Source organism: Salmo salar, chromosome ssa07, assembly GCF_905237065.1.
Source record: "Salmo salar chromosome ssa07, Ssal_v3.1, whole genome shotgun sequence".
NCBI classification, from domain to species: domain Eukaryota; kingdom Metazoa; phylum Chordata; class Actinopteri; order Salmoniformes; family Salmonidae; genus Salmo; species Salmo salar.
This window is the reverse complement of record NC_059448.1, coordinates 21,300,848-21,316,751: the sequence shown is the minus strand read 5'-3', so window position 1 is coordinate 21,316,751 and position 15,904 is coordinate 21,300,848. Positions and strand designations below refer to the sequence as shown.

At 43.7% G+C, this 15,904-nt stretch overlaps 1 protein-coding gene across 1 annotated transcript; it reads right to left on the bottom strand.

The window, feature by feature from the left end:
* Positions 1 to 658: 658 nt before the first annotated feature.
* LOC106608713 (uncharacterized) lies at positions 659 to 7,249 on the bottom strand. The gene is made up of 19 exons (XM_045721717.1): positions 7,228 to 7,249; positions 7,097 to 7,152; positions 6,887 to 6,976; positions 6,509 to 6,636; positions 6,158 to 6,298; positions 5,986 to 6,057; positions 5,712 to 5,888; positions 5,387 to 5,483; positions 4,960 to 5,183; positions 4,629 to 4,782; positions 4,335 to 4,543; positions 4,028 to 4,145; positions 3,701 to 3,906; positions 3,484 to 3,601; positions 3,208 to 3,377; positions 1,317 to 1,414; positions 1,092 to 1,207; positions 804 to 1,009; positions 659 to 734 (listed from the first exon to the last, which is right to left on the bottom strand). Exons 4-18 carry the CDS (start codon positions 6,581 to 6,583, stop codon positions 834 to 836), a joined length of 2,151 nt encoding a protein of 716 aa, XP_045577673.1. The 5' UTR covers positions 6,584 to 6,636; positions 6,887 to 6,976; positions 7,097 to 7,152; positions 7,228 to 7,249; the 3' UTR covers positions 659 to 734; positions 804 to 833.
* Positions 7,250 to 15,904: the final 8,655 nt, after the last annotated feature.

The following is a 15,904-nucleotide window of genomic DNA, read 5'->3' as shown; positions in this document are numbered from 1 at the left end:
TAGCATCCAGGTACAATGTATATAACTTGACAGTGTATGAGCCATAAATTCTAGGCATAACCAATTGGTTAGACACTCATGACAAGTGAAATTCTACACATTCTAGCAACCACCTTATGAATTCTCACTGAAGACATTGAAATAACATGAAGAGAAGCAGCAATAGCCTTTCATGGTTCTCTATAGCAAATATGCTCAGCTATGCAGGCCATTTCAAGTTAAATACTAGAAAGTCATGCCTACAAAGGCTTAGTAAGTTACAGAATGATTAAGGGGGAATCTGTAGTTGAAAAATAAATCCAAAAATGAATGTTATGAAATAACTTAATACCTGAAGCTTGCTTTACTCAGTCATTTGTAACACTTGCCTCAACATGGGTAATTATTTTGCTCTCACAGTCACACCTTGCTGCCAAAACACAGTCTGAAGTTAGTCAAGCCCCATCCTGCAGCAGTTGACTAAAAGTGGCAGGGTGGCTACGGTTAGAACTGCTGATCACCCCTTAAAGGACAACATGCCTCATAAGTTAAAAACATGAGTCAAGTTAGGATCTTTGAGATTAAAGTTATTCCAATGCATCAAACAAATTATACTAGCCCACTTACTGTTACCAAAGAAAGTCCTCACTTGTGATATAAACCCAATCAGGACAAGGTACAGATTGTGAGAATGTATTTATTAAGAACCAGATTTATGTTCAACACCGCAATCCAGTCAGTGGTTTCATTAGTTCCTGTGGAGAGAATAAAATAAAGTTAGACCTCATCTAGAAATATGACACAGAACAGACTTCATCTCATACCATTGTATGGAAGGTGACTGGGGTCTCGGCCTAAGTGGTTCCTTTAGGTTGGTTCATTTGCCAGCTGAAGACTTTGACATATTTAGCCCTAGGGTGGATGCCAGGCATTTCCCTCCCAGGACTCAGGCCTGTGTTGGAAGTAGTTGTGGACGTCAATGGTCTTCTGGTGGTGGTTAAGGTAGTGGGTGGAAAGGTGGGCTGAAATACTTTGATTGGACAGAGAGTTAGGTGTAAAAAGCTGTAGCAGTTTTACCACCCTCTTTAGCTGCACGACAACAGAGCACTTACTTTTTACAGGAACTCTAGTCAAGATGGTGCCAACTCCTGGAGAGTCTGCGTCAAACCGCCAATATGCAAACAGCTTGTATAGGTCACTCAGTGGATAGACACACCGCACTGTCACCCTAAAAAGAGAACTGAACATTAAAGCCGCAAGTGCCTGTAGTGAGAGATAATAACTAAGGTGAATATTTATGTCAACCAATGAGGCAGTAGATTAGTGAAGTCACGTACACAGAGGCAGTGTCCCTGGTTTTGAACGGTTCTGTCACAGATTGGATCGTGTGCTCAACATTGATCTCATTTTCGTAGGTAACATGCTGATGGTCAACCTGGAAGACAAGAGGACGTCACAAGCCTGAACGTAATTCAATGACAATCATTAAACTGTTGCAAGCCATGTCTAAAAACTAATGGTTGTTCCCTTGTCAGGCCTCATGAGAAATAGACATTGTCGCATCTTTGGCTATGCCGGATTAAGTGATATGACATGCAATAAAAGCCTGTAATTAATATTACCTGATTAAGCTAATCATGTAAATGTAATTAACTAGAAATTCGGGGCACCACGAAAGAATGTTTAGAGCTGTTATCTTCCGAATAAACTCCTAAAGACCTAGTAATATTTTACATCAATAGCAGTCAATATTAATCACTTTATTTCAGTCTCATCTGAAAGTTGTAAATTCTTGCTCATCTTCAAACCCTGGCTAACAAGTTAAATCAGCAATACAAAAAAAAAGGTTTAATTATTTACTAAATACCTAACTAATCACATTTACACAGAAAACAAATTATGTCATACAGAAAACATCCCTGGTGGACGGAGCCGACATGACGGCTGGTTACACAAAAGGAGGGGGTTGGGTTTGAGTGAAAGAGTGGGAAGACTGAGGAACAAAGGGAGAAGCTGTGCTATTGTAAATACAGTATCTTATGCATTATAAATTACTGCCAATTTGGAGAAGGAAAATGCAATAAATATTTACTCCGAGCTGCGCTTTGGTAGGTTGTAGATGCTGGCCAACAGATCTTCCTATCCTCAGAAGAATGTCACTGTGGTAAATTGGATACGTTGTAGTATCGTCATTGTGTGTTTGACTGGATATGTCGTCCGTCCTTTCTTAGCCCACGTTTACAGCTGCCTCAACGGCTAGGATGTCTCACTTCTTTAGTGAATAAGAGTTCAAAGTTCATAGCATTCCAAACCAAAGCTCACGCTGAGGTTGGCTTAGTTTTGTAGTTGACACGTTAGTCCTTTTTAACATCTGGACCATCGTCCTCGGAACAAAAGGTAACATTTGTGTCAAGGGCTTATATAGTGGAGGGAGAGAAGGGTGTGTTTCATAGGTTATAACCCATGTCTCTTCACAGGGGCGGGCCACTGATTGCACAGGGCTCTAACCTTATGAAACCAATTCTCTCATTTGGAAGCTAAAATTTAAACTTCAAATAGTTTCATATTCAAACATTTAAATTGCACAACAATTCCATGTGAATCTGATAACTAGAAGGTTTAGACTTTCCCCAGATACAGTTTGTCCTGTCAGTCACAATGTCTCAGATGACAACCGAACTGACATCATATTCATTAAGGACTCTGTTAAACAAAGGCTATTCAAGAGTCCTTCAGTAGAGTCAGAGAGGGAAGGGGGTCATAAACCTTACCGACAGGCCAAAGTCATAACACCCATCAGTCTAAGTCTGAATTTTTAAAAATTCAGCCTGTATGCTGACGGTTTGAGAAGGCTTGCTAATCTCATGGACTGATTCTGCGCATGAACCAATGACGGGATGGAATGCATTGATGACAGCAGTATATCCGGTGTTAGTTTTACCTGCAGATTGTTTGGCCGCATCAGGATTGGGGCGAAGGCGATGCTTGAACGATTGGGATGGTAAAAATGTGAAATTAGGGGGACTTTAGCTGAGACGTCACACTAGAAGTGGCAATTTCTAAGACATATGTACCCAGAACTAAGTTAAGCAGCTGACCAAATGAAGCAAGTTTAGTTCTGGGTTACGAGATAAGATGCTGACTGGAGCTTTTATTTGAAGTAGTCACTGGTAGGGCCAGTCACTTGATCCTTTTAATGATTAAAATGTTATGGTTAGACAGTTATACCTGGACCCTGGTACCACAGGTGTGGAGTCCAAAGCTAAAGAGAACCCTGGTGTCATCTGTCTCTTGAGGCCTGCAGGTGGAGTCCAGGAGGAAGGTTCTTTTGGGTTCAGCTCCAGGGATGGCCAGAGCCACATCAGTAACCACTGTCACCACCCCTTCAGTGGAACACACTAGAAAAAGTTGTTAGAGCTGGGCTAGAACAAAGTAAATGATCGACACCATGAACAGTGAGGCAATAAACTTCGCCTGCAGCTTAATTGAGGCACTAGCAGTTACCTATGACCTCAGTAGTCTGGAAGAGACAAGCTTTGGCCAAGGAACTCGTCACCTCAAAGGTCTTGGGAAGTCTTGAGTGAATTTCAAAAGAGCCGTAGAACTGCTTCAAATTGATGTCCTGGGGGGGAAAAAAAGAGCAGGTACATTTTAAATAATTTTAATTCCTACTTTACCCAATGACCAGTCAGTTTAAGCAATTGACCAATGAGCATCTCACCTTATAAGTGTAGCCAACAGAGAAGAGGGGCACTTCCAGGGTCAGACTCTTGCTGTCATTCTGCATGATGTAGCCCCACTTGGCTGCCAGATTTGGGGTCAGAAGGTAACGGCCAACACCCACCTCCCACAGGTAATCAAATGGCTTATGGTCCATCTGGAAACTGATGCTTTTCTCATTGCAGACACCATTGAAGACCGGAGGAACTGGTGAAGAGAACAGCCCAAGATGACATCGAGGGTAAACACTAACCAGAAGGCTAGGAATACCATCGTGAGGAATGTCACTTCCAGCCCAGGTCTCTTAATAAAGTTCAATTCAACTTACAGACGTCATTGAACTGAGCCACAACTGAGGCCAGGTAGTAGTAGGGCTCCTCTTGAGGCAGGATGACCAAAGTGTAGTTGATGTCCAATGAGAACTGAAGAAGCCCCTCGGTAGAGTACTATGGATATGAACACTCATTGAGAAACAAAATCTCACATCAACATACGAGGAGTGAATCTCAGGTCCAAAACCCATTGGACAAAGTTTGAGGGGAGAAACCTTGGATCTCCTCCAATGAGAAGTCATGAGGAAATGCTGAGAAAAACCACAGTAGTTCATTAAAGAGTAAGTAGAAATTGTTCTTTACCAGCTTGTGAACAGCATCCTCAAATGGCACCCTGAGAATGTAGGCATGTAGGGTACTATCGGGCTGGGGGACCATGGTTATGATGAGGCCACTTTTATTCGCCTCTAGTATGGTGAAGTTGTGGCCATTGAGCTTCACAGCCACCAAGTCAACATCGTAGGAGAGGTTCCCCAAGTACACAGTAAACACGCGATCCTCAAGGACTGTTTCTGTGGTGGGAGAAGGACAGGGTCATTAGCAACCATGACCATGGAGCTGAAGAGCCACTTCGGATTGGCTAGTAGAACTCCTTACGGTTAATGATGGAGAGGTGCTGGATCAGAAGTGATGTGTTCATGGGCCTGTGGAGGCGGAGTCTGGTCTCCACACCACAGTCATCAAGAAAGATTTGTTCATAGTAGAGACGGACCACATAGAACTCATGGTACATGTTGTCCATCACAAAGCTCTGGAAGAATTGAAACCGTTATGAAGCATCTGCCATTAGGTTATATGGTACAATGTAGAATATTCAAGGTGTACAGAGGACATGAGTGAATGAAGCCATTTGCAGCTTCTCAGCATCAGAATACAAGGTAAATTTCTGCATGTTAAGGGTCAGATGTGGGCCTAGTATGCTACTGACTTTTCTGTATCCTCCAGCAGCGTTGAAGGGGATGCTGATCTGGACGGTGGTGTCACCGATGTCCAGGCTGTAGCCTCGCTCTGCTGTGATGGGCTCATCCAGGAGCTGCCCAGCCACCCCCATTGAGATCTTGCTGCTCTCCAACCCAGAGAGGACAGAGACCAGCGGGGACAGCAGAGTGGGGGTCTGCCAGACCAGCTGCACCCCATCATACAACCCTTCATCTGGATAGAGATTACAAGTGTTAGGACCCAATGAGCAACTCTGCCTCTCCAACTGAGTGATCAAAACATCTCACTGATCTGAAATAACTTCATAGGTGAAAGTAGTATTTGCTTAATTGAGCAATCACTATTGCTTAAGACTATCCAGTCCCTTCAGGTCTGAGCCTTGATTATGTGGGGGATGATATTTCCCTGGAACTTACTAGTGCTGCACGCAACAATCCAGTCCACCATCATAACCACCCATCTCTGCCTGGAGAACAGTATGGGATGGACCACCTCCACCAATGAACCATTCACCTGGAATTGAAGGATGGATGAAGTATCCTTGCCAACAGTACAAAAGGGGGCATTTCCGTAGTCTAAATAAGTGGCTTGCTTCCCATCCAGCATAACCCTGTTTGAAACTTGACGCAATATAAGACCCTCGGAATACAGCCACCAGTCTAGGTATTTAATGTCAAATTGAGCAAGCCTGAAGACACTCAAGATAAAGGTAGCCATTGAACAGGACATTTAAATCCTCACCATGGAGACAGACCCCATGACAGACCGTGGTGTGTAGGGTGAGCGGAACACCAGCCTGCCCTGGGTGAGATGGAACACGTAGCCCAGCTCCCGAGCCTCTGAGAAGGACATAGGAATCAGCTGCTGCCCCTCCTGCTGGAACATCACCTGCCAGGTAGACGTGGCAGAGTGGTGGGCCTGATGGGGGAACAAGAGACAGGGCAGGCATGGTGGTATGGGGACAAACTGGTGGAGCTCATCTAATTGAGAATTTGCCAAATAGCCTTAAGCTTACTGTAGCAAGGGCAGCAGTCCAGGCATCCGTTGTTGTACCATATAGACAGGACACGTCACTCCTCATTGACACCTACAGGGTAACATAACAGATCACTCTCCTATAAGAATACACAAGCCCACCTCAACCTTAAAGATCCCTGGATACACATTCTAGATCCATGCATCAGTACCTCCATATAGTTCTCCTCACAGCTGACTTCTCTGGGTGACCAGGGTAGAGGGAGGGAGCAGGTTGCAGTCACAGTGTAGGTCGTTTCCACTCCACTCGCAGCGGTGATCAAGTTGAAACTAAAAGTGAACACCTCATCGTCCTAAGACACAAAACACAAGACCATCAACCGAGATACCTGGTAGCAATTAAACTAGAAAATATTATTTAAAAACCCTGCCCATGGGCACAGATATCAAGTCAATGTCTACACCACACTGGTTCTATGTCACTTAATTGAAATGTTGATTTACCCAGTGAGCCCATGGGTTGAGGCTTTGACAAGACTACAATGCACAGAAAATATATGAACCTGGTTGTCAGTGTGGCAGGAGAAGTAGGAAGCTCTGAGCTCAGCATGGCCAGACAGAGGGAGGATACTGAACATGTAGCCACACTCTGACCCATACTGCTTAGTGATGGGGTGAAGACCATCAGCATCTAGTTGGGGGTAAAGGATTGGGTCAAATCAAATGATTTGAATATGCTCAAGTCATTAAGTTGAAATTGTATTTCTTCCTAAGTGGTCCAACAGCACAGTGAAAGACTGAAATATACAGCAGGGAGAGACTTCCTGCCAGCACCAGCTACCAAACACTGGCCAAGACATTTTGAGATGCCAAGTTCATGAGCTGACCAAACCTGATATTCAGGCCCATTTGGCATCAGATAAGGTTAAAAGGCTACTTACCAACCGCTTCAAAGCGAGGTTCATTCCCAGCGAATGACAGTTGGATTGTCACCAACAGGTATCGATCCCGACATGCAGTCTCAATGGCCCCTATATTAGACACAAGGTGAGAATCTGAAGGGTGGAAGCTAAATGATTCTGACCAACTATTCATACTAGTGTTCTATAGCTTGTATAAAAGGCTAATCTCACCCAATTTAAGTTTCTTACCTTTTGGATGGTCAGAACATCTTACACTAGGCCATATAGACAGGAGTACAAATACCCTGCAAGTAAAACATAAGCACAGGTCAACATAGTGTGCCAGCATCAAAACACTTAATCAAAACATTTAAGCTCACCACCAAACTTGCCCCAAAGAAAAAAAAAAAAAGCCATTGAGCAGTAGACGTTTCTAACCCTAACAGCTAGTAAACTACCCCTGCTAGTTAACACAACATCAACTACCACCATGTGCTGACAGTATCCTAGACAAAACAACAGTTGATGAGTAGCATGTTCTCTCTCTGGCACTTTTATATGGGGGTGGTGCTGTGATTGAGGTAATTCATTAGCTAATTGGGTCACATGGTTGGCCAGCTTGCCAGAGCCTCAGGCGCAGCTAAATAGTCTGAAGTGGATTCCTCATCTCCTCTCCTTCCCCCTTTCTTAGGATGTGTTTTCCATCTCCACTGAACAACAATATAAACAGATCATGGAAAGTGTTGGCTTCATGTTTCATTAGCAGAAATAAAAGATCCCAGTCATTTTCCATACGCACAAAAAGCTTATTTCTATCAAACTTTGTGCACAAATTTGTTTAGATCCCTGTTAGTGAGCATTTCTCCTTTGCCAAGATAATCCATCCTCTTGACAGCTGTGGCATATCAAGAAGCTGATTAAACAGCATGATCATTACACAGGTGCACCTTGTGCTGGGGGTAATAAAAGGCCACTCTAAAATGTGTCACACAACACAATGCCACAGATATCTCAAGTTTTGAAGGAGTGTGCAATTGGCATGCTGACTGCAAGAATATCCACCAGAGCTGTTGCCAGATAATTGAATGTTAATTTCTCTACCATATGCCGCATCCATCCAGCCTCACAACCACAGACCACGTGTAAGGTGTCGTGTAGTTTGCTGATGTTAACGTTGTGAACCGAGTGCCCATGGTGGCGGTGGGGTTATGGTATGGGTGGCATAAGCTACGGACAACAAACACAATTGCATTTTATCAATGCAATTGACCCCACTCCAGGAAGCTGGCCTTCTAGGCAGAGTTTCAAAGGAAAAGCCATATCTCAGACTAGCCAATAAAAATAAAAGATTAAGATGGGCAAAAGAACAGACACTGGATAGAGGAACTTTGTCTAGAAAGCCAGCATCCCGGAGTTGCCTCTTCACTGTTGACGTTGAGACTGGTGTTTTGCGGGTACTATTTAATGAAGCTGCCAGTTGAGGACTTGTGAGGCGTCTGTTTCTCAAACTAGACACTCTAATGTACTTGTCCTCTTGCTCAGTTGTGCACCGGGGCCTCCCACTCCTCTTTCTATTCTGGTTAGAGCCAGTTTGCGCTGTTGTGTGAAGGGAGTAGTGCACAGCGTTTGTCGTGGAAAATTGTCTTAAGAATATAATACTCTTACAAGAACTTATGAATTCAATATAGGCTTTAATACAAAGTAGCAAAAGCCGAGGTGTTCCGCAGAACATCTAACTTCCCTGAGCATCGGCTCTGCTTTTATGCACATACAGCATATGGGTACATCCCCTTAACCCTTCCGCTACCATTGTCTTCCAACCCGAGTTTCTTGCTTGTTTACGCCTGATGACGCACACATCTGTTCCGGTTTGGATTACAATGGTGGCAGAACCCCCTATCTCATACAACAAATAATACATTTATTGCATATGGTTCACATGTTGGTCAATTTGCCACCATCCTTCCTCCTGACATTGGTATGTCAGAAGGCACAAATGTATCTATGTTCTCAGCTAATGCAATCTTTGGCATGACATCCTACTCAGAGATGGCAATTGTATTGCATGCCCCCACCTCTCTATCCGGCCAATGTACTCATTGTTTACATTAGTGGCTCAACATATCAGCTGCCCCTAGTAGCCCCCTAGCTCTCTATCCCGACAATGTACTCATTGTCCTTGCTACTTCCTGCTATTCAATTATGTTTCTTCAGCATAGCAGCTGCATCTAGCTTCTGTACATTAACTCCCACATAAATCCCTCCTCTGGGACTAATTAGTCCCACAAACCAAAGTAACAGTAAAAGGATGGAAGCAAAAAGATATCAACCGTATACACACAAATAAACTGGACCAAACATCTCCAATCAATAACACAGATAGGAGTAAAAGATCCAGTCAAAAATGAAATAAAAACACTATTAATGAACCAATGTACTGTGAAGCGGCATGAGCATGTAATGCCTAGCCTGAGGTTATCTCAGTTATGTACAATATACAGAGAATAAGAAAACCCTTATAATGTCATTCTAAATACGACATTTAAACAAGATCCTTCCTTACAGACACCTCTGTAACAACAGTGAAATCACAAATGAAAACACCCGTTTAATCGCTCTAACTAAAATAGAGACCTGTTCAGTCTTTTAGGAAGACATTCAAGAGTTTGTTCTGCTCACACATCCTGAAACTATCAGCTATACCTTTTTCCTGATTCTTTAACATTTCAAGAGATAATGCTACTTGAGTTATATTACCACATTTACCTTTGTGATTCACAATCATTTCTTTATAATGAAATTTACCAACTCCTGCAGTTTCTAACACCCAAATAATTTAACAATTAACTGTAGTGTTTCTCACATCTATCCCATTATCTCCATAGCTGTAGAAACATTTATATCTACTTTTTACAATAGTAAACCTATCATTATGAGGACCATTTAATTCAGTTCTTATATCATATGTTGTACATTCATGTTCTCCCAACATAGTTTCATTTAAGACACTTCTACCCCTGGTACTACCTAAGGCAATTCTACATTCGATGTTGCACAAAGGGATATAGTATTTTCTCTGAATACATTGAACATTTTCCACCTAACACATTCTTCAAAAGATGCAAGTTCAGGTAGTATTAAAAGATCATTCAAATGTGATTTGCTACACAAAATGCAATTGTCCATCCTATGTTTAGTTGCTGCTTACTGAGCCCACTTATACACGCCATTTGTTATTGCTTTTCTAAATTTTTGAGCAATGTTTGATTCTGGGGTAGTTTCTTCATTGTAGCTACCTCAGTTGGTAACAGATGTCCAGATTTTCTGCATCAACCCACTTTCTTGTGGTTTTGCTATTGTCTTAGTTGATGTACTAGTCTCTAGTGGGAGGTGATTTTACAATTTCTTCTAGGTTTGTCGCTGTTGCTGTCAAGGCCATTCTAACGTTCTTCATCTGTCCTGTTTCACTGTCTGTTAAAAAGACCATGTGAGGACAGAGAAGTTGATGATAAGAAAGTCTCCCTTTCCATTCTCCTGTCGTTGTTTCTCCGTCCCCTTGGACAGCACCTCTGTCAGGGGTATCTGCCAGAGTAGGTATGTCATCAGGAGCAACAGGCATGTCACTCCTCCCCATCCCTGGACTCTCTGGATATTCAGGAGAGTGTCTGTTGGCTGTTGGAAGTTGCTCCTGGATCCACCTCTTCTTCGGCTTCTTCCTGGCCCCTGCCTGGCTCCTGCCTGGCGCATCGATCTCCTCTGCTCCCGTTCCCTTTGGACACCCACCTGATGTATCAGCATCCTCTTCGTCTTCATGGCCTGGTGGTTGTCTCCTCCTCTCCTACGGGACTTTGGTACAGTGGTTTAGATGGTACCACGTGTTGCTTCCTTTCACCTGGACAGCAGTTAATGTTGTTCGAGCCACTTTGTAGGGACCCTCCCTCCTTGGCTCATTCCATTCTTCCGGAACACTCGGACCTGGTCACCTTGGATCACCAGACGTGGAACCTCTGGTCCTGGTTCAGGTTTCTGCCTTCTTTCTGTGAGGCATTCAAACTTAGAGACCTATGGCCTCTGTTTTATGATCACACCATACATCCACTTATTTCCATCACTTATCACACACCAGCTAACATTCCAGCTGAAGCTGGCGACCCCTCTCCTTCTGGTTCCTAAGCATAAGACTTGGAAAGTGAAAAACAAAAACACAACAGTATTGACAATGTGATATGTCATGCATAAATATATTCATGAAAACCGAGACCATGACAATTCCCACTCTCTCTTCACCTGACTCTATGCCTCCAGGATACTTTTCTGCTGGAATCCACAAAAATAAAAGCCCTAAAAAGCTTCCTCATGCTTTCACCCAGTCTTCCCCTTTCGGCCCTAGGTTCTGAGAGGTGTTCCCAAATCATTTTCACTTTGTTTCCCATTTGCTCCATTTCAACTGATAGGCATATCCCTAATCAACATAATATCTTCTTGAAGTAATTCAATACTGTATATGCTTTCACATTAATGCCTCCAACATGTTGTTCAAAGTACAATTACCCTAACATCTACAGTGGGGGAAAAAAGTATTTAGTCAGCCACCAATTGTGCAAGTTGTCCCACTTAAAAAGATGAGAGAGGCCTGTAATTTTCATCATAGGTACACGTCAACAATGACAGACAAAATGAGAAAAAAAATCCAGAAAATCACATTGTAGGATTTTTAATGAATTTATTTGCAAATTATGGTGGAAAATAAGTATTTGGTCACCTACAAACAAGCAAGATTTCTGTCTCTCACAGACCTGTAACTTCTTCTTTAAGAGGCTCCTCTGTCCTCCACTCGTTACCTGTATTAATGGCACCTGTTTGAACTTGTTATCAGTATAAAAGACACCTGTCCACAACCTCAAACAGTCACACTCCAAACTCCCCTATGGCCAAGACCAAAGAGCTGTCAAAGGACACCAGAAACAAAATTGTAGACCTGCACCAGGCTGGGAAGACTGAATCTGCAATAGGTAAGCAGCTTGGTTTGAAGAAATCAACTGTGGGAGCAATTATTAGGAAATGGAAGACATACAAGACCACTGATAATCTCCCTCGATCTGGGGCTCCACGCAAGATCTCACCCCATGGGGTCAAAATGATCACAAGAACGGTGAGCAAAAATCCCAGAACCACACGGGGGGACCTAGTGAATGACCTGCAGAGAGCTGGGACCAAAGTAACAAAGCCTACCATCAGTAACACACTATGACGCCAGGGACTCAAATCCTGCAGTGCCAAACGTGTCCCCCTGCTTAAGCCAGTACATGTCCAGGTGTGACAGGTTAAAGGAAATACTCGTAAAATGTGTTACCTTTGTAAAATGTGTTACTTTGGTAAAATGATTACAGTAAAAGTTCTCATTGAGGAAACAATACCGTATCACTCTCGTGATTATTTCTCCCGTTTTTCAGGGGCGTAACGTTTTTGGAGGCTCCGCTGAGATTGCTGCTCAGATGTCCAGTTTCCACATCCTGGTCGCTGAATTCCGAGCCAGCTAAATCTCCACATAACAACTCAGGCAGGCTGCAGTGAGGAAAGTGTTGCTGTTCGAGGGGAGCTGGAAGTTGGTGGTTAAGTACGTGTCAGCTGAGGCCATTGATCGACCATCAGAGACAGTAAGGACCATCTAATTCAGAGTCAACTCCTGCACAGTAAAAGTTCCTCCTGTTCTGTCAACATGACGACCGCCTTGGAAGAACTACAGGAAAAGGTAGTAGGAGAATTGCACACCCTGACTAAAGACAAGTTACTAGAGATATGTGATTTCCTTGACATCTCAGGCGAACAGAGGAGATGTTCAAGACAAATTCCGCATAACATTGATGACTCACATTATGAGGTTCCTTGAAAGAGAGGAAGCTGCAGAGTTAGAAGATGGCGGCATGTCGGAATTGTTGCTACTTAAAGACAAAATGACAGCGATGATCAGTGGCATAGATAACAAAACAGGGCAAACTGACCATGATATTGAAACAGCTGGAACACATCACAGAATAGAGGAACTGAGAACTGCAACCCCACAACAAGGGGTGGGAACTGAGCAGATTACTGCAGCCAAAGCCAGTGATTCTCTGCGTCAGCCCCAACCCCATGCTAATCTTCAGGTGAGCGTGCCGCTCTCACCCAGTGCACAGCCCAGCTCATACTGGCGCAAAGAGTTAAAAATGTCTGGTCAGATAGGTAAACCGGGCCAGAAAGATAAACTGATTTTTTTCCAGCCTTGCCCATCAGATCGAGAATGGACTTAACAGAGGCTATCCTGAGGTAGAAATAGTAGACGCAGTAGTCAGGGCTATTTCTCCAGGCTCACAGCTACGCAGCTACTTGGAGGGAAAACCCTAGCTAACTCTTCCCACACTTAGATGTATCCTGCGTTCCCACTTCCAAGAGAAGAGTGCAACAGAGCTTTACAAACAGCTAGCTTCAGAAGCACAGCATAGCAAGGAGACCCCTCAAAGCTTCCTGATGCGCGTCTTAGATTTGAGGCAGAAAGTACTGTTTGCATCCCAGGAGTCAGAATCAGGGCTTAAGTATGACCCTGCTCTAGTCCAGCGCATGTGTTTACACACAGTCCTTACAGGTCTCCAGAGTGACAGTATCAGGATAGACATACAGCCTCTCCTGCTAGATAGCGAAACATCAGATGAGGTTTTGCTAGAGAAGCTTAACATTGCTTGTGCTAATGAGATAGAAAGACGAAACAAAAGGCGGTTTAATTCCCCACAGCCTGCTACAATGGTAAGTGTAGTCCAGTTAGAAGATACGCCATCTGCAAAGTGTCCTGGGAAGGAAGCCAAAGCTAAGATACCCGCAGAACTGTTAACAGAGTTAGCTGAACTTAAGACAGGTGTAGCTTCTCTAAAAGGTCTCAGTGCAGAGATTGCTCAGATTAAGGAGACATTACAGCAGCCTATGTTTCAGTCACCGCCTTGTGCCTATGCCCTACCTCCAGTTAGGAGGCCAGATAGGGACCCCCAGCCACCTGTTTCCCAGCAGCAGTATTACAGCAACTACAGTCAGCCCCAAGCACCTGACTCTGCTCAGCATCAATATGCACCTAACCTGTATACCAACCGCTCTGCTCAAGCTCCAAGGAGGTGTTTTGTCTGCCAGCAGGCCAGAACAGATGCACGCTGCACACACTGCTTCCGATGTGGGAGTGGAGAACATTTTCAAGCTGGATGTAAAATCCGGGGGAGTCAGACCATCAAGAGAGGCCCCTTTAAACGGGGAAGGGTTACCGCTGAGGGACGAGTGTTAACCGTAGCTACCAAAAAGTCCCAGAAATGTGCAAATTGTGCCCGAGAAGATTCATTTGAGAACCTGAAACAATGTTCATCATGTAAAGAGACACTGTACTGTTCCAAAGTATGTCAAAACCAACATTGGACTAAACATAGGGAAAAATGCACTCACCTGAAAATTGACTCTACCAGGGAAAGGTTTTCCTGCACAGAGGAAAATGCCCACTCTTTACCATCCCTAGCTCAAGGTTGCCACCCCCGTAAGGTCACCTCGCTAGTCGGCAGACAGTGCCTTATTGAGTGTCACCTGAATCGCCACCACCTCCAAGCTCTATGGGACACAGGCTCTCAGGTATCGGTCATTGATGAACGATGGAAAGAGGAATCTCTCCCAAACGCAAGGCTGAGAGATGTTTCAGAAATCCTGGACTCACCTGATGATCTAAGGTTGTCTGCAGCAAATGGGACTGAAATGCCGTACCTGGGATGGATTGAAACAACTTTTCGGCTAGCCTCTGAAACTGACCAAACAAAGGAACTGATCATCCCAGTGCTAGTAATGAAAGGCTGTCACCTATCTCATCCCATCATAGGTTTCAATGTTATCGAGCACATCCTGACAATGACCGACAAGACTAAACAATACAGTACAGTAAAAACAGCTTTCCCAAGCCTCAAAAGAAACAAGGTGAGAGCTTTTATACAGGCTGTTAGCGCAGAACAGACAGATGAATATGCAGTGAAAACCAAGAAAGAGAAGGTTGCTGTACCAAAACACAGTAGCATTCAGATTGAGTGCCGTATAGCTTCCCAGCCTTTCAAAGAGGACATGACAATGCTTTTCCAGCCAGACCTGAACCCGCAATGGCCAGACGACCTTGAGTTCTTTGACACACTAGTCAGAGTCAGGAAAGGTGTTTTTCCAGTTGTCATGCTTGATGTCTCTAACCCCACTGACCACGACATTGCCCTGCTAGGACGCACAATAATTGGTACAGTACAAACCATTATGACTGTGTTACCTGCCCAGGTCTTTGAAAAAACTGTCACCCCAGCCACAGTGAATCACACAAGCGTTCAAACCCCATGTACTGCTACTGAACAGTGGGATCCACCAGTAGGTTTAACCTGTTAGGGCTAGGGGGCAGCATTTGCACGTCTGGATAAAAAAAATGTACCCGATTTAATCTGGTTACTAATCCTACCCAGTAACTAGAATATGCATATACTTATTATATATGGATAGAAAACACTCTAAAGTTTCTAAAACTGTTTGAATGGTGTCTGTGAGTATAACAGAACTCATTTGGCAGGCAAAACCCTGAGACATTTTCTGACAGGAAGTGGATACCTGATGTGTTGTATTGACTTTAAACCTATCCCATTGAAAAACACAGGGGCTGAGGAATATTTTGGCACTTCCTATTGCTTCCACTAGATGTCACCAGCCTTTACAAAGTGTTTTGAGTCTTCTGGAGGGAGATCTGACCGAACAAGAGCCATGGAACGATGATGTCCCATTAGACACCTGGCGCGCGAGTTCATGTTGGGTACCCTCGTTCCAATACGTTATAAAAGAGTATGCATTCGTCCACCTTGAATATTATTCATGTTCTGGTTAAAAAGGCCCTAATGATTTATGCTATACAACGTTTGACATGTTTGAACGAACGGAAATTTATTTTTTTCCCCTCGTTCATGACGAGAAGTCCGGCTGGCTTAGATCATGTGCTAACAAGACGGAGATTTTTGGACATAAATGATGAGCTTT

What these genes read in the sequence shown, in the direction of transcription:
- LOC106608713 (XM_045721717.1), bottom strand. Translation starts at nt 6,583, where the DNA reads ATGTTCAGTATCCTCCCTCTGTCTGGCCATGCTGAGCTCAGAGCTTCC. An exon ending in GCACCTCTCCATCATTAACC is followed by an intron (nt 4,544 to 4,628) that starts GTAAGGAGTTCT and finishes CTCCCACCACAG; the next exon opens with AAACAGTCCTTGAGGATCGC. An exon ending in GGCTCAGTTCAATGACGTCT is followed by an intron (nt 3,907 to 4,027) that starts GTAAGTTGAATT and finishes TCTCTTCACCAG; the next exon opens with TTCCTCCGGTCTTCAATGGT.